We start from the raw sequence: 24,858 nt of genomic DNA on the forward strand, positions 1-24,858 counted from the left end.
CCACCTGTCTGCATGGTAAGCAGCAAAACATAGTCCCTGCCTTGATTTGAAAGTCTGGAATGCAAAGCTCTCCAGCTGTCCACTACCTGTAGCTGCACCTATGTTTTCTACCATTGGCTGCACTCCTCTGGAAAACACTGATAACTCCTAATTATTGTCAAGTTATCAGTCTCCCACCACCACCCCAACCTGGAGAGGAAGGTGGAGCTGCCAGCGTAATTTGAAATGGTTGTTTACTGTACTGTCTTTTCACATTAAACATGAGGTTACAGGCTATGACAACATGGAACAGTCACACAAACAGCACCAGTGAGAGGTGCATTTGTTTCTTTATTTGATTTAAGGTCGGGATTAGCAAAGGGAGAGGCAACAAGCAGGGCAAGAGTTTTGGTTTTGATTTACAGGCACCATAAAGCCCTGTTCAACACATGTAAACTTTTATGAGGGGTAGAGCTGGCTGGAGGTATGTGGGGGAATAGTATGAAGACAGACACTGCACCACTGATCTGCAATGTGACTCTGAGCTTCCAGACCAGCTCAGCCAAGACACCAGTTGCTTGAACGAAATCCTTGAAGCTCCACATTTGACTCTTATGAAGGGTGGTATTTTGTTTCATTTGATATTTTCAGCCCATGCCTTGCTCCTCATCCAGTTCCTTCTGCTTTGTCCCAGTAGCAGCATGTTAGATCACAGCCTCAGTGGTAGAGCCTGCCCTTCACATCCTGCTCAGCTGTTAACCTGCAGACTACCCAAGAAACCTCCCTAGCACTGCATTCTGCACCTGGACCAACACATGTATCTTCAGAGGCACATGCTTTACTGTTTGTATCCTAACAGCTTCCAAACATACAGATCTGCTTCTTGATCCACCTGCTCTGTCACTGCACACACACACCAATCTAATCACAGTCACAGTGGGGCACTGAGCTTGTGCAGCCTTTTGGGAAAAGGAACTTCCTTTCTGCTCCATCTCATGCCATCTCATCCCCACAGAGTTCCAAGGATGCGAGTGAAAACAACTCCATCTAGCTTCTGATACTGCATGTTTTAAAAATGGAGATATAATAAATACAGCATTGCTCTGAAGCATATTGTACTCATTTAACACATACTGTCTATTCTGGGAAACAGAACTGCAAAAAAAAAAAAAAATAGGTTTAATCCTTCTCCTCTCTGGATGTTTCCAGAAATTTTAAGATGCTGTAGTCTAGAATTCAGAGGATATTACAGGTATCTTTACAAAAATATTACAAATACCAAACAAACCCTTGGTTTCACACATAAAACCCTCACTCTTGATTCCATTAAAACAGTTAACTGATTCATCTCCTAAGTTTGAGGGGTTTTCTCCGAAAAGCACATCCTTGAAAGCATCTCCTGGACAGAGCAACTGCAGGCTGTTTCTGTGGTGCATGCTACTTCATTCCTTGAGGTTGTGTATGGCAGTTAATTGTCTCTCAGGCGTTTTCCTCTTCCCCTTGTTTTTGTTAAAAAAGAAAAAAAAAACCTAAATGTTGTTACCTGAAAATAATTCCACAGCAGAAGGTGAACACTACTTAAGCAGATGAGGACAGTGGATGTGGGGCAGTGGGAGAGAGAGGCTGAGCTGGATTTTCCCAGTGCCCGATTGCAACCTGGCGTAGAACCTCACACTGTCATTCCTTTTTCTTTTCCATCTTTCTCTTCTCTGGTGCAATATATAATAACACAGGGAGCAGCAGGGATAATACGTTCGTAGGTGGCTGCTGGATTTTCAAATGGTTTCTTACCAATATGTTCCGTGTAGGCAGAGCAGAGACCTGACACCGAGAACTGAAAGCAGATGATGCACCCTTTTTACAGCTGGAAGCTTGCAGAGTGAAATCACTTCATGGGAAATCTTTGTTCATAAATCTTATAAGCACAGTCTTTCAAAAAGGGGACTGAAGATGGTTCAGGCAGCTGTCCAAGAGTGTCAGCAGATGCCCTTGATTTTGATGCCCAGGTGTGTTGCTAGCCTCCTATTTTTTTCCTGGTTTGCTTCAACCTCCGGGCTTTCAGAATAGTATAGTTTGCATACCATGTGTACTGTTCTGAGAGGAGAGGGATGTAGAATGCACGCAGCAGCATTGAGGACCTGGAACCAGAAAGGAAAAAACAAATCATCCTTAAAGTGCTCATTTGCTTGTACGGTCAAAATGGTACAAATGAGGCTTTGCAAAAGATTTGGGCTGGTTAGTCAGTGACATGAGGAATGCTAATGGTTCAGGCATATAAAGCCTAGTTCCATTTTCTCCTTGTCAGTGGGACTGAAGCTGGTTTGTTCCAGCACCACCAGTTTAAGAGCAGCAGCCAGCCCAGTTTTTCATCATGCTGATTGTCCATTGCAGTAGGGCTAGGAGGGAGAGAGAGCAGGAAGGTAGTGTAATTATTGAAAGAAACTTAGATCCCAGATGTCACCGTCCAAAAAGCAGGCAATACAGCCCTGGGGGCCTTTGGTATCACACAGAGAGACAGGCCTCCCATTCCTCAGGGCACACTATGAAGGTGAAAATAGCAAGGCTGCATTTAGCTCCTGGCGTCTCCTCTTTTCTAGCCAATCTTTCTGGCTGCCTATTCCTCCACACGTCTGGAGAGCAGACAGAAGCTTTGATGGGCATTGGCATTTTGAAGTTTTGCTCTTGTGTTGAAGGTATTGAATTAAAGAGGGATGGACTGCTCTAAAGCCTACAAGGGAGTTTGCCGCAGGCTGCCAGCATTCACTGCATGCCCTGCTGGTGCTGGGAGCTGGCATTTCACAGCACTTTGCAACAATTGGACCACTGGAGTACTCAAGCATGGAGGGTTTAATGGCTCCATCAAATTAGTACTTTTTGTTTGGCTGCTAATTGCTGGAGCTGTGCTAGCCGAGTACATTTTAAATGCACGTATTCTCTACTGAGCAAACTAATAGTACAATCCAGGTTTAAATGTGAAGCAGACAAATAAAATGTCCTTCAGCAGCAACACTGAACCTTGGTAGAGGCTTCAAAAATTGAGCAACTTATTGAAAACAGGGCTGGAGCAGAGTCTTGCTTACTCTGCATTGAAGGTTCTGTCTTCAAGATCAACTTGTTGGTAAACTATCCACCCTTCACAGACATAACTCTAAGTCCATCCACATAAAGCTTGGAAAAGCAGCAGCAGCACTCAAATTTGACTTGCAGCATGCTAAGTGGTCAGGGATGGTACAGGTCCAGCACATACTTGCTAGTCACTGCAATTCATTTGGCTTTGCTGGTAACACAGCCAACGTTCTGGACACCCAAGTCACTTTTTCAGAAGAAAGCTGAAAAACATTTTGTTTGCTTATTATAAGACAGCACTGGATATCTTTCAAAAATGCAGCCTAAAAAAACAATGGCAGGAACTGCCACTGTGAACTACATCTCCCTGGAGGCTTCTAGGGTTCTTAGACAGCCTTACTGTAATTCATCTCCTGCAACCTGGAGTAAAAGACAGTCCAGGAAAAGAATGGTGATACCTACTTGCCTTGGCATAGCGCCACTCAGCAGCAGGGTCCTGTTACATAAGATGCCACACAAGCACAAAGCAAGGCATTTTTGTCAGATGAAATCTTCCCTCTTTAAACAAAGTGACAGACTAAACAGTGGAGAGGGGAAACTGAGGCAGAAAGTATTATCTATCCTCAGAGAGGCTGAACAAGTCTGAATTCCTAAAATTTACAAGTCCTCCTAACTGTGAGATTGCCTCCTTTCAACATCCAGCATCTTGTAAGCCTGCTTTTTGCCAAACACTGGGTTTGTGCTTTAGGATATGAAAATGCTGATTGCTTCACTTGGAAGAACAAAAAGCTCAGTGATAATACTTAGGCTCTTTACAAATTGTAAAGCACCCATCGAAGTTTCTAAATTAAAGAATCACTGGAAATGGCTGCTCTTTGTGAATTCCTGAGGTGCTGGAATCAGAACATGTTCAAAGCAGAATCTCTTAGTAGCAAATAACTATGCAGAAGATGGTAATTTTGGTGTATTCTGAACAAGGAACAGTTTTTGCAGCTGTCATTTCCTTGTGCCTGGAAATTGGAGGTCAGCCCTCCTGCCAGTCACTAGAAGCAAAGGCATCCCTTTGAAAACAAATGCTTGATTTGCCTCCTCCATCTCTTGTGGCTAATGAACATCATGTCATTGCTGAACTTATTCTGGTATCTCCTCCTCTGAGCCTGACAACCCACCATTCCTACCATGGCTGTTCTCTGTGACTGGTGTGGTTTCAGTTCAATTCCCTTTAGCAAAGCAGAAGAAAAACAAGAAAAAGCAATTGTGTTCAAGCTGCTTGGGATGCTGTTTACATGAAGGAAAATGAAAAATAAGGTAGAGTACCAGCTTGCTGCTACATCCTAAGAATGGTACAGAAACTAGCCCAAAATCCCCAGAGCTCAGGATGCGTGTTTGGGTTAAAATGAAGTAATCTGTTGAAATAGTCTTGTGTGACTCAGCTCAGGGACAGAGAGGAAGGCAGCACCTTCAGCCCATGGCTGAGGTCCCAAGTATACAGTCCATAGCACTGAAAATGCTTTCACTTGCTCAGTCAAGACACAGAGCTGACAGCACTCAGACAACAGCACCCACTTCACATACTCCCCTTGACCTGGATGCATTTACATACCGGCTGCTTGCCCAGGCCAGCACTGTACGGTGCAGTGGGCACCCAGTAATGGTGGGTCTAATTGCTGGATGAAATGAAACTAAGCACCTGTATTTACCCTCAGTGCTGGTACCCCTCATAGTTGTGCAGTAACACCACTATCCTCTCTGTACTTCCTCTTCTTTCTACTTTTTGTGAGAAGCACTCCTTATACCTTTTACTTCTTTAGCATTCTGGAATACAGGCCCAATGCAGCTCACATGGTTGTGCTCATGTGGTCTTTATGGCATAAGTTCAGAATGTGCAGGATTCAGCTTTTGCTTTTTAGAACAAAAGGATATTCCAGGAGCTGCTGGTAGCAAAACTAGCCTCCCATATAAGCCAGGTTAGTGTAACTACCCCGAGTTTGCAGACAGCCTGAAACAACAGCCCTGAGCAACAAAAGCTCTCTATATGCTCTTAACTTTGCTGGTAACTCAGCCCTTACTAGCAGCAGTTTAAATGTCAGTGTTCACTGCTTCACAGTTTACATCAGCAGTAAAACGGGAGAACACTGTTTGAAAAAAGGAGAGGCAGGAATGACTGATGGGAAAAAATACTGAGGGTGGAAAATGATGAGAAACATAGAGCAGAAAGATAGCTGCTCTTCCCACCAGTGGATGTCATACATAATGCCAAGGTACTCACGACAAATAACAATCCAGTGAATTAGTATATAAAGGCCACAGCTGATCTACAATCCTGTACTCCTCCCCCAAAACAAGTACATGCTCCTGGAACAAAGAGCTGTAAAATTCATTTAGCCAGAAGACCCCAAAAGTGAAATGATGTATTACTCAAACTGTCAAGGAGTTCTTGGTTTCCACCAGGTGTTAGTCAGGCTGCTGCTGCCATAGAAAAATGACTCTTCACTAACAAGACTTACAAAAGTGAAAAGGGAACAGTTTACATTGGTTCCAAATACCCAGACTAAGGATACAAGATAAAAAGAGGCAACGTAAAAAGAAGCATCTGAAAAATAGTAATATTCATGTGCTCAGAGAATCACATCTCAGACAGAAAAATATGAAACCCTGAATATGGCATGGTAAATGGTAGCACCAACATATCTGCCCTAGAGCGATAAGGTCAGCCGTTGCATTTGTTCAGCAGCAACTTTATCACTGAAAAGAGATTCAGACTGGACACAAGCACAAGGCTGCTCTCTCTGCTGCTGGTAACTATACAGTAGCAAAGCCCTGGATGCCTGCTTTCAGCAGCAGCCATATCAGAACCATGGCTGCTGATGCACCTATAGCTCACAAAGTCATGATTGAAACCTTTACCTCCTGTCACCTTGCTCTGTCAGGCTCAACAACCTCAAACAACAGATGGCACATGGAAGGGGTTGGAATGGCGGATGACAGTGAATATATATAATGTTCTATTTGCATTTGCTTCTAAATTTGTCCCCCAGAGACTGTGAGTGTGCGTAGCCTTAATCAGCATAGAGCTCCAAAGCAGCATATTGGTACCAAGATCAAGGCCACAATCACTCCAAGCTGGGTAGCCAAGAGTATAGTCCCATGCTACTGGAACAGAGATGCAGCAAGGCTCCTTCAGTGGTGGGTGTTAGGCTGGAGCTAATCAAGAGGCAAATTCTGCCCAGCTCTTGCTGTGCTCCAGACACGGGAGGTATCCCACATTCTAGGGGAGGTCTGAATTCTTTGCCAGCTTTTTTGTTTCTAGGGAAGTGACAGATGCAGCACCCAGAGAAGCTCCCAGTTAGGACAGAGGTGCTCATTCACCAGTAGGCTGAGAAGAGCTAGAACCACAGTGCCATTTGGTACTGAGGGTATTTCTGCCAGTTACCTATCAGACTTCAGGAGAAAGCAACACAAAGTCCTGTTCTACTAATGTCAGTGTAATGTCTGGAATGGAAGCAAGTACTGCTAAGTGAGTATGTCAGACTAACATGGAATGGAAGCAGTTAGATAAATACAGTGGTGGGAGGTTTTTCCAAACTGCATCTTGTAGTCTGAACTTCTTACCCCAGAAACAAGAGAAATCAGAAAGAAGCATGAGAAGAAAGAACAGAACGGAATGGCAAAAAGAAGAGGAAGGAGGAAGTTGAATGTCTGCCACATGTGCAGGACCTAGTACCTTTAACTATAGGCATACACAGGAAACTCATGCTCAAAGCTCTCTGAAACCCCATTAATGTCTGTATTTCCTCTATGCATTAAATTTTGTACCAACAAAGTACCTAAGAAGTAATTTAGCCACTCATAAAACAAAAGTAGGGAAAACATGTCATGTAACATGGAATAAAGCACCACTAAAGGGAATGAAACAAAGCCTTTTATCAAACAAGGGTAATGATATGTTAGAACAATGTGACCGAATCATTAATTTTGCACTAAGAATATTTTTTTCTACGGAAAACCCAAGCGTTTGGAGTAAGCAGACGGCTCAGCCTAAAGAGCTGGAAAATATGTGCCCCTCAGTGGGGAGCTGTAATATATTTCCCCTTTTCTGTGCCAGATTCGGAGTGTTCAGCCAATATAGAATTAAATGGACCTTGGCAAAGCAGCTTCCTGAGGAGCATAATTAGCTGGTGGCTTGGAGTGCTCTCTAATTCAATTAGCAGCACCATTTATCAGAGCCAGCTGAGATTTACATTTGCACTTGCTGACGTCAGTGTGAGACTCGCAGTGAGTCCCAGAAGCCTCCAGTTCAGCAGGCGTGAATTGAACTGCTGGGGTCATTTATTTTCAAAGAACAAGAGCTGGAGTTTGGGTTTGGGGGGGAGGTGTGTGATGGGAATTTTTCCCCCAAATGCTCCTTTCTCTGCAGCCACTGAGCTACAGACCTGGAAACTACACTGGCAGCACCCCTCACAGCCCAGTTCTGAAGTGGCACTTCTGTTCCACCTTCCCTTTTGTTAAAAAGGCTTCATTTTCATACTGTTTTGTACTTCATTTCATAAATAGCAGGGGACATTTCACAAGTGTGTGGAAGCAGGTGCCGGATTTGAGATGTGTCATTCTGCTGAGCTGGGGAGAGGGGTGGTACATGCTCAGAAATGCAAGCCCTCTTTATAGATGTTGCAGCAAAATGCCAATACTCAGATGCAAAACAATGGATAGGTATTTACCTGCTTCCGCTGTTACAGAGTTGAAGCTCCTCACTCTTTCATTCATTGCCAACAAACTCCTGGAGATTAGTGGGAAGCTAATAAACTTTTAGGTATAGTGGGAAACTGCAACACAGGGAAGGTTTAAGAGACCTGGACAGAGTCGAGGGAGCACCAAGTTTTAGCTGAACACCTGAATCACTCATCCACCCACCTCTTCTCCAAAGGCCAAACCACAAAAAGAAATATAAAATACATGACCAAAACAGGCGGGCCATGGTTTCTGGCTTACTGTTTTCCTTCAGGGGGAAGAGAATCTGTCAGACAAGCAGGGTGACAAGATGAGGAGACACTGCTGGTTCTCTCAGCACCAGTGGTACCCCCCCAGGTATGCACATGCCCTTCTAGTCTTTCACTAGCACTGCGCACTCAAGCTGCCCCACCTGCCGACTGCTGAAGGGACAGAGCCCAGCGCTCCAAACTGCAGGAGCTCTGAAGGTACTAACAGCAGGAATGGAAATCAGACCTGCTGCTATGGCAACCTGGCCTCCTCCACTGGTGAAGGCACCACACCTCCCCTCTACTCCAGCTGTGAGCCGTTGATAAGGAACAGCATGTAGAATTTCCATGCAGAAAAAGAACAGGAGCAGAGGAGGCTGACAGGCGACACCAGCAGGGCTAAGGGTCTTACTGCCTGATCTCCTCCTGGGACACGTTCTGCAAACCCTCTTTTATTCCAGTCTGCCACTAGCGCAACAGCATCTCTTGTTAAGGAGGACACAGCAGCTAGAAAGAACCTCTTTCCTCCCCATCACCTTTAGATGATCTGTTCTAAGGTCTTGCCAATTGCATAGCCAGTGAGTATGTTCTGCTTTCCCCACCCTCAGTATTCTCCCTTTACATCTCATCATTACAGGGTCAGAATGCTCTGAAGTTTCAGGATCTCCCTGCAACTCCCTGCTGCTCCATAGTGAGATGCTACCTTTATAACAAGCCAAGCTATTACTTCCAGTGGTAACAGTCACATGCACTCTCCCTTCACAAGCCAGACATGAAGGACCACACACAGAAATCAACATCCCTGTACTGAGTGGGTTACCAGATTTTAGCTGCGGGCTTGCAGAGACAGTTAGCCAACAAGAAGCATACAGCTTAGGAATCTAGCCGGAGTTTAGTTCTAAATGCAGCACACAGTATCATATATCAAATCAAAATGATTGCACAGGTTTGCAGTGCCAAGCTCAGGAAAAGTTACCAGCCTCAGTCTGGCAGGAAGTACTTTGACAGCATTTCCCCTAGAAGTACAGAGCTGCACCACCACATCTACCTATGTATTCAGCTAAATTTGTAAGCAAGACAGATTATTTGTGCATGGCAGGATGCAGGGGTTTAGCTGTAAATAGGGAAATTCCTTAGGCCTATCAATTTCCCCTAATAAGAAGGAAAGGGGAAAAGAAGAAAGAAAAATTTCATGAGTGACTTGCAGAAACAGCATTAAAGCAGTGAAGAGAGTGACAAGGACTCAGCTCATTACTGAGCTGCGTGTTTAACTCCAGCTTAACTCCTTGCATTGATTCCAGTCAGCATTACAGACCCATGGTTAAGCCAAGGTAGCTTAAAGGGCCACTTAGACATGACTCAGTACCTCTTATTGACTTCAAAGGACTTTAGATGCGGTCCAGACAATCAAAGCTTGGCTGTTTAGCAGAGGATAGCAAGATAAACCAGCTTTAAAAACACATGAATGTGTCTTAAAAGCAGAAAGGCACATGCAGGGGTACATGCTTTGCACAGAGTCCCTTGCAAAACTCTTAACACAGATGCTTCTTTTGCCTCATTAACAAGACTCATTGGCCATTTCATTCTCCTTCCCTAAAGTCCTGCCCAAATGTAACAGCAGGTCTCTTGGAAAACATAGTTCATAAAAGACCTTGCCAAAAAAACTTGTTTGTGTCAGCAAGCTAGGAACATTAGAGCACTCCTGGGAGCTGCTCTAACCTTATCACTCTTTCTCACTGTTCAACTGCTTTTACCAGCCCCCCTCCCTAGAGGGTCCTATTACTAGGAAGTAATAAGGTCTCACATAGAAAATAGGAGGGCACTGAACTCTCTGTTAGCTTTTTTAAAGAGGTTTTTTTTTTTGGTTTTTTTTTTTTTTTTTTTTACAGAGCTGTCCTGTTGTGACAGACGTGATCAGAGCTTTAAATGACATTATATGAAATAACCATCTCCTTACAGCTGAGAGTTTCTGTATTTGCAGGAATGTATTAACAGCATTACTACTCTGACGACCCTGATTCCACCCCTTATTAGCCTGAAGAAGAGCAATTGCAATCTCTGCTGCTCGCAGAAGTTCTTGTTCAAACACACAAGCAAGTTGTTCAGTGAGCAGCAGAACTAATAAAAAACATATTCTAACACAGGTCTCTCCCATGGATTCTCTGAAGCCTAATAAAGGTGTGACCCTGCTGACTTGACGAGACTGCCTCCTCTCTCTGTCTGCCACCTTTCATAAAACTTTAATATCTCACGCTCTTTGAGACTGACGTACACCTGCCTTGAATTTAGCTGAAACAAGTCAGCAGATTCAAAAGTCTGTTGGAGAAAACTACACCTCATCTCCTTAGAAAGCAAAACTAAAAACATTACTTCAGCAAGAAGTGCACAGGGAGGATTCTTTTCAAAAGTAGTCCTTCTCAACACCCTTCCCAGCAAGCTTCACCCTTCAAAGCAACCTAAGTCATCAATTTTGCAAGCAGAAGTTTGACAAAGGTTCCACTGTCGCCAGCAAGCTGCCTTTACTGGAAACTAGATTACAAGCTAGCATTTGCCAATTTATCTTTCCCCCCTATACACAGCTACTTTTGCAAGTGGATAACTGAACAGAATTAGTTCACAGACTTGCCAGTCTTTCTCCCTCCCTCTCAAATATGTAAAGCATACCTGGAAGCATCTAGGAATGGCTTGTAGGCAATGGTTACCCAGTCTTCTTTGTTGGCAGAGTACCTTGGCTCCCTTGGAGTTTCAGCTGCTGTATCCAAGTCCACAAGATAGTGGCATTTGGAAATGTCAATCTGCAGAAAGACAGACATTTGTGTGTTTTATTCCCTGTAGGCTTCTGGTTGTACATGCTCATTCATACAGGCTGTTACTTATCAATGAGAAGGAGTTAAATTTCCAGCAATGGGTGAAATGCTTCATGCAGGACACATGGTAAAATATTTTGAATGTTTTCAAGTAAAGCCTTTCTGGGGGAACACAGACTACCACTACTGGTCTGGTTACAGGAGGAGATTTCTAAGGTTCCTCTCTGAGGAGTACCACTTCAAGGAAGTAGCATAACACAAATGAATTACGTGTGTGACTGCCCAGGTAAATGAGCTGGTGGCAATGTCCTCAGAAGACTCACATTATACAACCTTCTCTTTCCTGCTGGAGAGAGTGCTCTTGGATATGAACAGGATGTACTATTCATTTATACAAATACCCTGTATCCTTTCTGGCAAACAGCCCCCTCCTCACAGGTACCCCATAGCTGCTGAGGAATAACTCTGCCAAGACAATACAACCTTTCAGCTACAAAGACAACTTTAGCTCCTACCAGGACAAACTGTATTAATATCCATCAGAGATAAGTTTCATACAAGGTAGTCCAACAAGAGGCTACATTGTGTAGAAACCTCTGCACTGAGTGTAAGACATCTAGAGGAGAGAACAGGTTGCAAATAAGGGCTAAAGTCCTCCTGCTGAAGATCTAATTGTAAGTCATCTATGGCACATTTTCAGAAGTGAACTAATCACAAGCCTAACACATGTTTAAAGTGCACCAAGGTAGCTATATTATTACTATGGAGCAAAAATGAGCCCCTCACGGATGCAGCAGACAGCAGCAAGGCTGAGCTTTTGCTGGCATAATGATATTCAGCCACTGGAGTAAAGCAAGTTCTATCAGGTGGATACCAGATGGCTCTGTGGCATCAAAACTGAGGGGCAAATGAGATCACACCATGGGAAACTCAGCTGAGGAGAATGTTGAATCCACTTGCACTATACAAGAGAACATTCCAGGCTCTGAGAGAGGTTCTGGCTCATTAGCAAAAAGACTCACAAACCATTAATGAAGTTTTTCTCTAAGTGATGTAGAATCATTCAGAGAAAGACAAGTTACTGCCTCAAGCTCTAAGGCTGATCTCCCTTCTGTCATTCTAAATGCTCCCTAAAGGGCTGGTACTTCCAATGCATAGGGATTTTCTGCCAGGTGAAGAAAGATTTCCCTTCTACCACTGCCAGTAGAGCATTCTTTCAAGTTATGTTTAAGCTAAGGATTATATTCATCCTGGTCAGAGAGCAAACAGAGCACATATGCATTTATTTGGGGATTTACACAAGACTTCAGTGGTGTACAGACCTTGAAATGTTTCTTTGTAGAAAGAAGTCAGCTTTACTGAACAGAACTGTAAGGAATTACATCCTGTCCTCTTCTGTTCTCCTTTCCTTTTCCTCCTCTCATTCTTCCTTTATTCAGTGCAACTCTTATGCTAAGTGGTGGAGAACTGAATTTGATCACATCCTGGATAACAGGAGTGGGCACAGAGATGAAGCTAAGGGCATAGCCTGCTGCTGTACTGCTGTAGCCAAATGTGTCTCAGTGGTGTCTGGATGGATGCTACCCTGGCCAGTCTGAGTATAACTGGAGCTTCTCTCGTTTAACACAGCTAAAGTTCAACTGTTTTGAGCAAAACTGGAGACTTTTTACTGATCAAACATATTTCAAAAATAGGACCAAGCTTCAGGTGGTTTCTACCATTCAAAACAGTGCTAAAGGCAATTGGAAAAGAAGTGAAAATAGTGGCTCAACAAGCAACAGCTCTGAAGGGAGGAGTTTTTAACAGTTTCAGCTTTTAGGCCTTATCTACTATTCCTGCTTGGATACATCCTTGTAAGAAACAATACTCTTTATCTCTTTCTTAGCAGTTTCAGAGACAAATGCATCTCCCAAGTAGGACAAGTACAAGTAAAGTGGTGTTCAACATGATTAAAGAAGGAAGAATTGCAAAACAAGAAGATCAAATCACTCTTTTCCCCAGTGTCTCATAGCAACAGAAACACCTAGATTTACTCTTCAATTTTCAAGCCGAGTAGTAATAGATACTTACACCTGAAACTGAGAGATCAGTCCTGTTTCTGCAGCCATTAATTGGTTTTAAGCTCCGTGGCTCAAATAATCCTTTTAAATTATTTGTTTTCTCCCCTTTAAATGACCAATAGACTCATGCTGTTTAGATTTATTTACTATGATGGTCCTTTCCAGTGCTTGGTAACTTCTTATTTTTTAAAGCAATCTGGGTATGGTTGCACTTATAAGCTCTCTAAGCTTGGAAAAAAGATCTTGTTCTCTTGGTGTTATTAGCAGGCCAGAAGGAAAAGTTTTAGGGCTCCATTTAAAATTCACATTTTGTAGCTAATTTCTAATGTCCTAGGCCCTTTTGCTTGCATAAGGAATAATAAAACTGTAGGGTGACATTAAGAAACAACCATGAAACAAAAGTGTGTTTTGCTCCATTAGTCACAGGCTGCACACCAGCCAGCTGTCTGTGCTAAAAATATGCCACAGTTAAAGATTTGGTAAATTGAATACACTGCAGCAGACAGCTTCTCTCAGGTGGGAACACGCCTCCTTCCCATTTCCAGTAACTACATAATGAGGCTCAAAATAAGAGTGTTTTAACCCAGAAGACTGATCCCTGCTTTTACCCACAAGCTTTGCTCCTGTGTGACAGTACAGTATCCACTTTTATGAGCAGCTCACAAAGTGCTTGTACAATGTCTTAACAGGCCAAGGACAGGCGCCACATAATGAAGTATATGTTTACCATCTTCAGTCAGATCATTCACGTAAACCAGAGACCTGGTCCGTTATATGTGGGTGCTTCCTATATACAGACAGACATATCAAAGGTACCCTCCAAGGTGCTAAGAGAGAATGAAGAAAATATTATGCATTTCTTGGCAGTTCCTCTCATTCAGCCCTCTGGACAAAAAAAGAAAGGATGACTAAACACCTACTGCACTGCAAAGAATATTTAGTGCACTGCTAAGATTTAACCTGCTCAATAATTTTAAAGAAGTCAGTTGACAATAACTTTAACATTCATGTGTGCACTGGTTTTGTTTAGGTAACACAATACAGGCTAGCAAAGTAACAAATTCATAGCACCAGTATACATTTACAGATTCCCATTGAAATCACTGATGGAATTGTTCCAGTAAAGTTCCAAATTAAGTCCTCCTTCTTAGTTGCAATTATGGTGTAAACATTTATATTTAAAAAGAAAGCAAAATACAAAGGAAAAATTAAATCCCTGCTTAGTGACAAACACTTTCTGAGGGGATTTCAAATTACTCATTCAGTTCACTTTGCTGTGATCACAGTAACACATTATACTAAACCCAAAATTGCAGTAAGAATTATTACTTCCACTTCTTTTTTATTATGTCTTTAAATGAAAAATAAGCAGATGAAATGCAAACAGAAACCACTCACATAAATGGTGAAATTTCCAAGTGCTGCAAAGAGCCCATCTTTTTCTGTAACTTGTATAGTCCCACAGAAATAAAATGGGGAGACCAAATCACATGCATTATATTAATACAGATTATACAGTAAGGTAAAGAAAACAGGAATATAATCCTTACATATCGAGATGGCTCTTCCTTGTTTTGGTCATTCATATCAGTGGGAATGATCCGTGTGGCCATTGGTCCCTGGGCAAATGGCTTTGGTAACTGGCCTCTGAATTCTGAGAGAATAAACTGGAGCTGCCAACTGCAGAGAACAGTGTCAGAAAGCCCAGCAGGAAAATGCAGGAGCTAGTAACATTTTGTATTAAGAAAACCAAAAGCATTAACAAAGGACATTTCATTCCTGAAGGCAGGCAGATCTGCTAGAGGAGCAGTCACACTACAGATTTTCAGGAGCTCGTGGCCAACATAGTCTGATGACAACAAACTTGAGAACCCTTTGTTTTGGACAGACTGGTGTCATCAGATATACAAGGTCTTGAAGGTTACTTCCATAAATAATTCTTACGAGAAATGCCCCTTCTTATGAATCTCACCCAATTGTACCTTTTACATTAAATGACTTACTTCTCCGGCAGGAGAAAGCTGCTTGGAAATCTGTGCCACTCCTTTCCCACACAGACATTAACCGGTCTCCCCTCTGGCACAGTGTGAATGCTTGGGTCAGAAGCAATCCTATGAAATTCCGGGTAGAGATCCAGGGGCCCATGGTAGCCTATGGAAGGCAGAAAGTTTAAAGAAAGGTAAAGAAATAGGTGATATTTACATGACTATTTTTGAAAGACTACAATAAATTGCTTATAAGTAACTTTTTAACTGATAATTTCTTGAATAAATTAATTGCTCTATGCTAAGAAGTGGCTGAATTCCAAAGCTTCCCCTCAGTTTAGCAGTGCTTGCACCCTACCACCCTTATTCACGTTCTCCTGTCCTGTCCTGACTGTCAATGGCTACCATCAAGCAAAAAAATATTTATGAGATCAGAAGGTTCACTGCATGGCTTTGATTCAAGAAAGTACTTAAGGACCCTATCTAATCCATCTACATTAAGGACGCATGCACCTAATCACAAGTTTTATATGGAAAACTGCTTTTTTGAATGGGATCATGTTTGAAAATTACAGTATCTGCTCTGATACCAGTTTGGATACAGGTTTTATACCAGTATAGTTGCACTGGCTGAAGGTGAAAGACAGCAGATATTTCACTAATAAAATTCTAATAATTCATTCATATGCACATAATACATAGATACGTTCATACATATTTACAAATATATATATACGAATATGCATATACAAAGACACACATGCAATCATTCATTAATGGTGACCATTAAAACTTACACCTTTCCCTCAATGACATCCAAGGTTACAAGGTTCCTTATCTCTACTGTGCTGCTACAGTCAAAGCAACACAACTTTGGCAGGCCTTAAGATTTGCCAAGACCAATACCCAAGAAAGCACAGAACAAATCTAATATACCAACCTCTGAATAAGGCAACAGAGCGTGACAATGACAAAAGGCCAAAGAGAAAGACAGTCCCCAGAGCCAACCAGTTGGAGGAGACTGTGTAGTGTTCCAGGCGGTAGCGCTGGAATATGAAGTGGTAACATTTCTGAGGAAGGATTAAACAAAAGAGAGAGCACAAAATTACTTCAACTGTGATATCTTCAGCAAAATTCTGGTTTTCATAGGACCTTTCAGCAGTGCCTGCACCTCCCACCACATCTTTGATCTTCACTTTTTCACTCAGACCCATAAAAAAATGCACAAAACTTCACATGGCTCAAGCATTTTTCTTAACTGATAATCTAGGGTATTTAAAGACATTTTCAGCTATTTTCCCTAGGAAAGCCTGCAGTCAAACTGTGAACTGTTCTCTAGCAGGGCTCCAGCTTGCTTGTTCCCAGGTGAACCAGCAGCAACTGCCCCTTTCAGACACTTCTGTAGTACTTCCCTACATAGACAGGCCTCTTTTTCAATGCTGGACTGACTTCCTCTCCAACAGAAGTTCCATGACCCAGATTTACTGAGTGACCTATGGTTGTTTACCCTGTCTGCACAAAGTACAGCTTTGAAGTGGATAAAAATACACAGCAGGTTCTGCATCCACCTTTAAACATGAGCCACTGAAATTATTAAAATAAAGCCCTTTAGGTTTTACTATTTTAAAAGCCTTTCTTGGAATACCCAGAACTATATCCATACTTGGCTTAGTCCATCCCTCCTCCTCTGCGTTTCTGCAGGAGTGATTATTCACTTCGTATCCTAATCTTGTTTCTGTTCCTCTTGTCTTGTTTGCATTTTTCTCATAACAGCCAGATCCACATGGTTTAGAGGAGTAGACTCTGACAAGCTTGTACTGGTGGGCAATCAGTTTTAAGTTCTCAGCTGGATACTAAATACTGGATAACATGTTATCAAACTGTTAAAATATGCAGGACAGAAATACACCACAGATTTTGCTAAAGCCATATTTGGCAAAGGTCCTAAATCACCGCCCTCGATGAATGTTTTGACAGCACATAGCAATTCTCAGAGCATGAAGCCGCTGACATTACAGAGCTTGACCCTGTGCAAATGTAAAGACTGAACTCATCTGAGGTGCTCCAGCTTAGCACTGCAAAGCATCAGCAGTGATGGAAGATCAATGTCAGAATAGCAACTGAACAGGGAAAGAGTTAGAGTGATTTGAGGGATGCAGGAAATGATGGTGGGGAGCCCAGGACAAAACAGCCATCAGTGGTGTATAGCAGGACAGAGGAGTAATAGCAGAATGAGGCCAAACAGCTGGAAGAAGCTCAAACAGACTAGTAACTGCATTCCTGCACAACTTTAACAGAAGAAAATGAATAATTTTCAGATTTGGAAATATCTATATCAAACCACATCAGTACTTTACTCTGTGAAGGGTTTCAAGTGATATTTACTAAACATCCAATTTTTGGCTCTTCCAAGTGTCCAAAGCATTTTCCCGATGCCTAAACAAGATCACTTTTCCTTTTGTAAATTAAAGGGTTCTTACTAGAATACAACAAAATGTATTTCCTACATATACACATTCCTACCTCTTAAAGCTTGCTTAACAGCAGACAAAGGAGGCAAAATGCTACAATAAGTTACTAATCCTCATGACATCTCTTGGATGTTGTTTTTTATCGGCACTACAGCACCACAAATTTTCCTCACCAGAAATTCCCACTTGGGATGAGAAAACAACTTGAAGTCATCATGAAATAATCAGTGCCAAGGAAATCTTCTCAATCATTTATCACTTCACTTCTGATCACCTTATAAAGCCATGAAATCTGATCTTTTTTTGCTGGGCTGTTAAGCAGTCTGCACTGAAGTCCAAGATTATTAGATGAGTTCATTCTGTATGACATTCGGGAGGGAAATCCCAAACATTTTTGCTTTTACATCACATCTTACAGAGGGCTAATAGTTTTCTACATACTCTCAATCAACCTGCAGAGGAAGATTATGGTTCAGCTTGTAAAAGCAGCAAGACACACACACAGTGTTAGAGCAGCTGTGCCTTTTGCTTCCAGAGTTTGAACACCTATCCATAACACATGGTTCAAAAATAAAACTGTACCAGCTAACATATTAAAGACAATGATCAAAAGGTATGCCTAGGACAGTCCTAAACTATGTAATCACTACAGACTGTGTCACAGGCACAAATATTCTGCAGATGCTCCCTTACTTTGGGAAGTGACATTAAAGCAGTCAGCTAACAGTTATGCTTCCTAAAGGTATGAGCTCATTAAAAAAAAAAAAAAAAAAACATGTTCCACTTAAACTTACCTGAAGAGCAGAGAGAGCAACAGCACCACAGAGGCAGATGAGGGGATAGATGGGAAAGAGAAACCTCTCTTCTTTGTGGGGCTGACTGAAGAAAATCATGATCCAAATGTACATAGGAGCTAGTGTCAGCCAGTAGGGACGGCCCAGATTCTGAACTGAAAGAAACAAACACTCAGCAAAGCAGTAATGTAAGAATAAGGGGTTTATCCTTATTCTCATAATGAAAATTCCCTTTTTCAGACCCAAACCATTGCCTTCAGACCCAAACAGACCATGTTCTGAGCAGCTGTGTGCTAAAATCCAGGTAACAAGTCCAAAGAGTCAGCACAGAATTTGATCTAAGGATTTTCGTAGATTGCTACAATGCTAACAATTTCAACAGACTTTAGAAGACCAAAAGGAGAAAATAAGGGACTGTGTTACTGAATTCAAGCAAAAGATACAACCCATGAAGAATTTACATGTCTAAACAGGTAGACAGAAATACTAGATTTCCTGCTGTATATTATGCTGCACATGAAAAGATCAGATAGGATCTCCTCTGAACCTACCCTTCCACTTACAAATGGTTGTTCAGTGACTGAAATTTCCATTGCCTTCATTGCTTCATTACAAAAATAACAGCATGAGAGGCCTCAGAGGCACCTTCTGCTTAACAGAGGAAATAACCGATTCAAAAATAACAACAATTACCCTGAATTTTAGTCACACTGAGGAGGGTTCTACAGCGCCTGACAATTTTCAGTCCCTTTTCTGCCCCCTTGGTACTCCCAACAGAAGAGTTAAACAATTAAGCTAACAGCATTTCACAGACAATAAGAACAAAGCACTTGGCAGAATCATTCCTGCTGTTAAGTACAAGAACACCAAGTGAACAGCAGGAAATCTTGCATTTACAGGATCTCCTATTGAGCTTTTACTGGTTTCTGACAGTATGTCCCTTATATAAAAGGAACAGATATAAGGAATAAACCTGTTAACGTACATTTTCAGCAATGATTATGATGCTTTTGTTTCTTATATTCAGTAAAAAAAATGAGCGTGAAGCACTAATTGGACCAATGAATCTGGAGGCTGCTGATGACACTTAATGAATCTTCCCTAGGAAAACAGTGAAGAAGAATTTACACTTCCTCAACACCTTTTTCTTCTCTAGAGTCAATTGCCAAATGTCATGTTTTTAAACTAATGGTATTTTATTTAAGAGAAAGCTCAACATGAAGTAGGGAATATTCTGGTTCCTCTTTTCTCTACTTCAGTATATCCACACCTATGGGGAAGACTTCCCAAAGCATGTAATATCAAGACTGTCCTGCTGCCAGAGCTTAAGTCCTAGAAGCTGAAGAGTGCTGCTCCCAACATGGGCAGGAGCAGAAGAGACCAGAGGATGCCTATTTGTAGGCTCTGCCCCAACAATCAAAAAGGAAATAACAACTCTGTTCTCCCAAACTGCCGCTAAAAATCATTATGGCAGTGGGATAAAAAAGTAGCAATGGAAGAGGCAGTAAAAGGTTCCCCAATTAACTCTATAAAGATTACCAGTTTCAGCAGCAAAGATGGAAACAACAATGGGTACTTAGTTTCCTTCTCCCTTAAGATTTTTGATGGGGTTATTTCTAATGCATTTGCATGTATGGCTGACAGTTATGTACCATACAACTTGCTAAGCTTACTCTGGGTATGGATAGTTCAGCCTTGATAACATGCCTATCCTCCTGAGTTGGAAGCAGCAAACACGGGAATCATCAATAAGAAGAGCAGCGTTTTTGCCCTTTTGCAGACAACATGTAAGTAGATGCATCTCACTGTGCATTCTTTCTACAGAGCAACTCCAACTGGAGTCAATATTGGACTGAATAATAAACACTAGGAACTTTCCTATTATTCCAAAGACTTTCTGTGAACCTAGTTTCACTTCCAATGAAGCAAAGCTGCTCTTTGGCAGTAAAGCTCTCCCTTTAGCAACAAGGCTGAGACCTAGGCTGTCTGTGCTTGGCTCTCACAGCTGTCTTGCACTCACCATGAAATTTCTGAAGCAGACACTCCATGAGACAAGTCAATGGCAGCACAAGCAGTGCCAAAATAAATGCCACGTTGAAATTCAGGAAGCCATTGATGAAATAGAAGGACCAGGGTTCCGTTCCTAAAGGATGAGAAAAGGAAACAAGAGTTTTTAGATACAAGCATGCATGAGATCTAGTTGTAACAGCAGCTTCATTCCTTCTCTGCCTCACACAAACCAAGATAATCAGCAGCAGTCATCAATTCTCCCCATTGCAAGCAGAGTGGAACCAAAGAATAGAAAGGGTGCGGACAGAACATCTTGCAGCTGGACAGAGGATGCAGCCACATGGAATAAGCCTGAGCCATCTCAAAGCAGTCTCGTTGTTCTGCCCTTCACCCATAAAACTACCATAACAGTGGCATGAGAGTTAGTCAATAGCCATACAAAGGCACCAGAGTATCTCACGATCATGGCTGCCCACGAAACTTCATTGTCTTCCCTTTCAGAAATTACCATTCTTTACCTTCCTTTTTCACTGGGTCATAGTCATTATCACACCTGCTGCTTATGAATTACAGGCCACTCTAACAGTCAGCCTTGCCCAGCAGAGTTCTGTGACACAGAAGTCACCCTTGCATTAAGAAAGGCTACACAGCAAGAAATTGGAGGCAGAAATCTGTAATACTAGGAAATTCTACTCCAAATTAATTCTTCCTAATTGCAGAGAAGTAACAGAGGAATAATACAAAAAAACCCCACAATGTTAATAAGGGATCATTATAATGCTGGAGTGATGATGTATGCTCCATGCTGGCAGAACAGAAAATGTACTAAAAATGAACAAGAAAAAGAGTTCACATTCACACTTCACCCCAGCAAAGACTCTGCCACTAAAGTTCATTCGGATGCTAGTTTTGGTGCCTCCTTAGAATCAACACTATTTAAAATATCCCTGCTTCAATTAGTTCTTACAGTGTAGTTTCAAACAGGAGCAAGCCAACTGTGCCTCCTAACATGACACACTTGAGTATCTGTTGCAAGCTTCAACTGATATAAATCGAAAGAAATTCCACAGTCCAACTGTCATTTATTTGGACTCTTAATTCAGGATGCTTAAAAACCTGAACAATAAGGAATGCCAGTTCCTCTCACACATTTTCCAGTCTCTCAGTGTGATTAGCTCAATCAGTCAGCAAATGACACGCGGGGGCTTTAATCACTGCACTGTTGTGACATGCGTCACATGCCACAGCAATTTCCTGCAATCAGAGCCACTTAAATAGGGTCCATGTTGAAATTAATCAGACAACTGAAAAGCAGCAAGGAAAACCTGAAACCTCTGCAGCTCCTACATCTAAGTATGATTAGAAGCTGCACTAGTAATGTCAGAAACATGTCATTGGGGTTACTAAGGCCAAGTCCAAGGAACAGAGGTTCATTTAGGAAACCTTTAACTATAAGCACTGAAAGCAAACAGCAATTACAGATTTGGATTTTGAGGATTAGGGGGTATTCCCTCCAACTGCCTCTTAATTCTTTCAAGTCCTACAAGAATAAAATCCTCAGCCTGTGAAAGGCTGAATATGGGGTACTGTAGATTGAAAGATCATGCCAAATGATGGACATGACAGTTACCTGTATGGCAACATTCTAATAGTAACAATGACCCTTCCCCCTTCTCTAGACTTTGTTGGGCACTCTCCATATTTAAGGACTGTAATTCTAAATAATCACTGTGATAGATCTTGAACACATACAGAAAGCATATCATTGTAGGACTAAAGCATACTACCCTTCCTAGAGATGAGGGCTGCTAACTGTGATATGTCTGTGAGGGAAAACCCGAGACAGTCTGGGCTATCACACTGTAAATCTCTCAGTGCACATTTAGAAAACGTGTGTGCAAAGGAGGCTTTGTTTTCTTCCCAGCCCTGCTGCCTCCACAGATTCTCTTCTGAGACAATAGTGCAGGTTTTCAAAGACTTACAGCAGGTTAACACAGTTCGGCCACTCTAGTAACTATTTCAGTGGAACGCCAAGGCCACTCCCTATATGGAAAAAAAAAGGACTAGATTTGGGTTCTGTAGCCTGCTTCCTCACTCCCACTGCTATGAACCACAGCCACTTCATCATAAAAGATGCCAGAATGAGATAGAAAGCTTCTTAAACGGATACAAACTGTTAACCCTCTGGTGTTTACTGGCTACAGTTAAGCTGCACAGCCAAGTCCCAGATCTCTACAGGATAGTATCAAGGACCATACTGTCACCCTTCCACCTGCCCTGGCTGCTATGGCAAGTAAAGGAAAGTAACTATGGCTTTCTCTAGTCTGCTCCCTGATTTGGTAGCCTGGGGCTCAGCAATGACGGATACTTCATGAAGCACACCACCTCCGCAATCCAGATACAGCCTTAAAGGCCCTGAGGTGTTCTGAGGGGCTCTGCTAATAAAGAGGTCAGCTGGTCTGAAGCACAGCTTTAACAAAAAGGCTACTTTCCCACTTTCTCAGGGTTCTTTTTTCAGCGTGACTGAACTGCCTTTAAGAATTAAGCACTGGAACCTCCTTCTCCAATGAGGGATTTTCTTCTCTGGATGAGGAAAACAAACAAACAAACAAAGAGAAGAACAGTGCACACAGGCAAATTAAATAATTCACAGACACCAGGCAGAAAGCAGTAAGCTTGGTCACTGTGATGACTCACCCATTCAGAGGCATTCAGTCTCAATGCCTCACAGGGCAAAATGCTTTTATTCTTGTTATCCACAAGGACCCAGAGTGATCTGAGAAAGAATGCAATGTAAAAAAAAGAGCAACCCCAGTGCAAGAAATCCTGGCCCAGAACAATGTCCTTCAAGCGGGGAGGGACACTGAAGAACTCTCCATGCACAGTACTGTTGGGAACATGCTTCCACAGCATCACCTTCAGACCATGACAGAAGATTTAACTTCTTGCAAGTACGCCACATGCTAGAGCTGAGCAGATCTGGGCTGTAGGCAACACTGATGAAAGCAGTGGGAAGCACACTGTGGCCCAGTCAGTTCATGGCACTATGGTTCCATGGGGGTAACCAACTGTCAGACTCTGAGCCAGAAACCAATTTGAACTTTGTGCTCTGTGACAGGCTCTGGGAACAATTCTAGAAATCAAACTCACACACAAGTTCATAGAACTTAACAAACCACCATGCTGCAGCTTGACCACAGCAATGGTGAGGGCACTCAGGACAAAGCAGAGTTGTAGAATAGGCTTAAACTATGGTGCCCCACCCTGTGTTTGTCACAGGCTAAAAACCTGCATGCAGGCAGGAACTGTAGCTCAGCTGTTGAGCAGGAACTAAACCACAATAATTTGATCATGAGTCACAACCCTCATTCTAAGCAAGCCTGATTCAGTGCAAGTATAATAAATAGTCTGCTTAATGCATTTCACTTATTTTCACTCTGTTTAAGAATCAGGACTCAACAGAGTGAGACGTCATATAAATAAGCTCCAGCACCTTCCCACCCAAGCTGAACAAAGCTTTCCAAAGTTCCATCACACTGCAAGTCACAGCCAAGGCTGATTACAGGAAGTGGGACCAAACTTTTGTCATAAATTATGCATTCTTAGAAGAAATGTACACTGAAACACCCCAAAGCCTTAGAATCAGGCTTAGGGATATAGGCTTAGAAGCTACTTTCCCTTAGCTGGAGAAATCTAATCACCCTAGGGAAATACTTATTGCACAGAATGTATTTATCCAGAAGTGTGTTGCTAAAGAAAAAACAAAACACAAACAAACAAAAAAATCTTGCCTCCAGAACTCCAGATCGCAGGCAAAAGGAAAAATACTGTGGTGCTTACACTGAACATGATATGGGTTGATGACTCTACAGCCTCGAGCAGCTCCTGCTCTCATCATGTGAAAGTTGGGAAATCCCAGCTCCAGAGCCAAAAGGGACTGGCCAGACTCTCATCTCCCCTGGTAGTGTTATTTTTCCCAAGTGTCTTGAAGCTCTCTAAACACACAGCATTGTCCTGGCCACATTGCATTAAAGAGCAATTTCAAGCAAGCTCTTTTACTAGCCTGAGGATGTTATATGAATGTCACTATGAATAAAACACTTCAGAATAGATTGGTCCCTGGAGGCTTCTGGAAGCAACTCATGCACCACTGCGGAAAAGGTCAAGCAGAAGCCCATGCCAAAACCTATCAGAGACAAAGCCTGGAGTTTACTTATAGAAAATTCACAGCAACTGACTTCAGAGCCTTCCTGCAGAGATGAAGAAACATGGCAAAGCAGCTGCTGCCCTGCTGTGTCACAGCACAAGTAACAAATCACCACTCAGCACCACCCAAAGCAGCCCTGCAAATGAACCAGCAAATATGGCCTGGAGGGCACTGCAGCCTTGCTGCTAACCACTGTTGAATCCCTCCTAGAATATCTCAACAAGGCTGAAAGAGATGACAGACGAAGCAAGGACCCTACACCCTAAGCTCCCTGAGGTCTCTGCTAGCCTCTCTGAAGCCCTGCCAGAAATGTAATACTTTTCTACTTATCAGCTCCAGAAATAAGATGAACAACTTAGTGCAGTAGCAGCTCCCAGACAAACAACACAGCATTGCCATCAAGGTTTAGAAGGTACTGGCCATTTAGGATACTGGCACCTAAAGAGTTAAGGACTCTGCACTGTTATCCACTTTCCCAAGGTCTGCACCATGACTGTGAGGAA

At 42.3% G+C, this 24,858-nt stretch overlaps 1 protein-coding gene across 3 annotated transcripts in view; it reads right to left on the reverse strand.

Annotated features, from left to right (window-relative positions):
• Positions 1–310: 310 nt before the first annotated feature.
• The window catches only part of ALG9 (ALG9 alpha-1,2-mannosyltransferase), a 29,787-nt gene continuing 5,239 nt past the window's right edge, over positions 311–24,858 (reverse strand). For 2 of the 3 annotated variants that reach the window (XM_065697049.1, XM_065697050.1), the window contains exons 9-15: positions 20,159–20,281; positions 18,139–18,293; positions 15,814–15,943; positions 14,892–15,039; positions 14,439–14,568; positions 10,686–10,816; positions 311–2,117 (exon numbers count right to left, since the gene is read on the reverse strand). In XM_065697049.1, coding sequence (XP_065553121.1) covers positions 1,994–2,117; positions 10,686–10,816; positions 14,439–14,568; positions 14,892–15,039; positions 15,814–15,943; positions 18,139–18,293; positions 20,159–20,281 — 941 coding nt within the window. In that variant the 3' untranslated portion in view covers positions 311–1,993. The other variant, XM_065697051.1, reaches the window with a different exon arrangement.

The sequence above is a fragment of the Lathamus discolor genome, chromosome 17, assembly GCF_037157495.1.
Source record: "Lathamus discolor isolate bLatDis1 chromosome 17, bLatDis1.hap1, whole genome shotgun sequence".
In the NCBI taxonomy this organism is placed as follows: domain Eukaryota; kingdom Metazoa; phylum Chordata; class Aves; order Psittaciformes; family Psittacidae; genus Lathamus; species Lathamus discolor.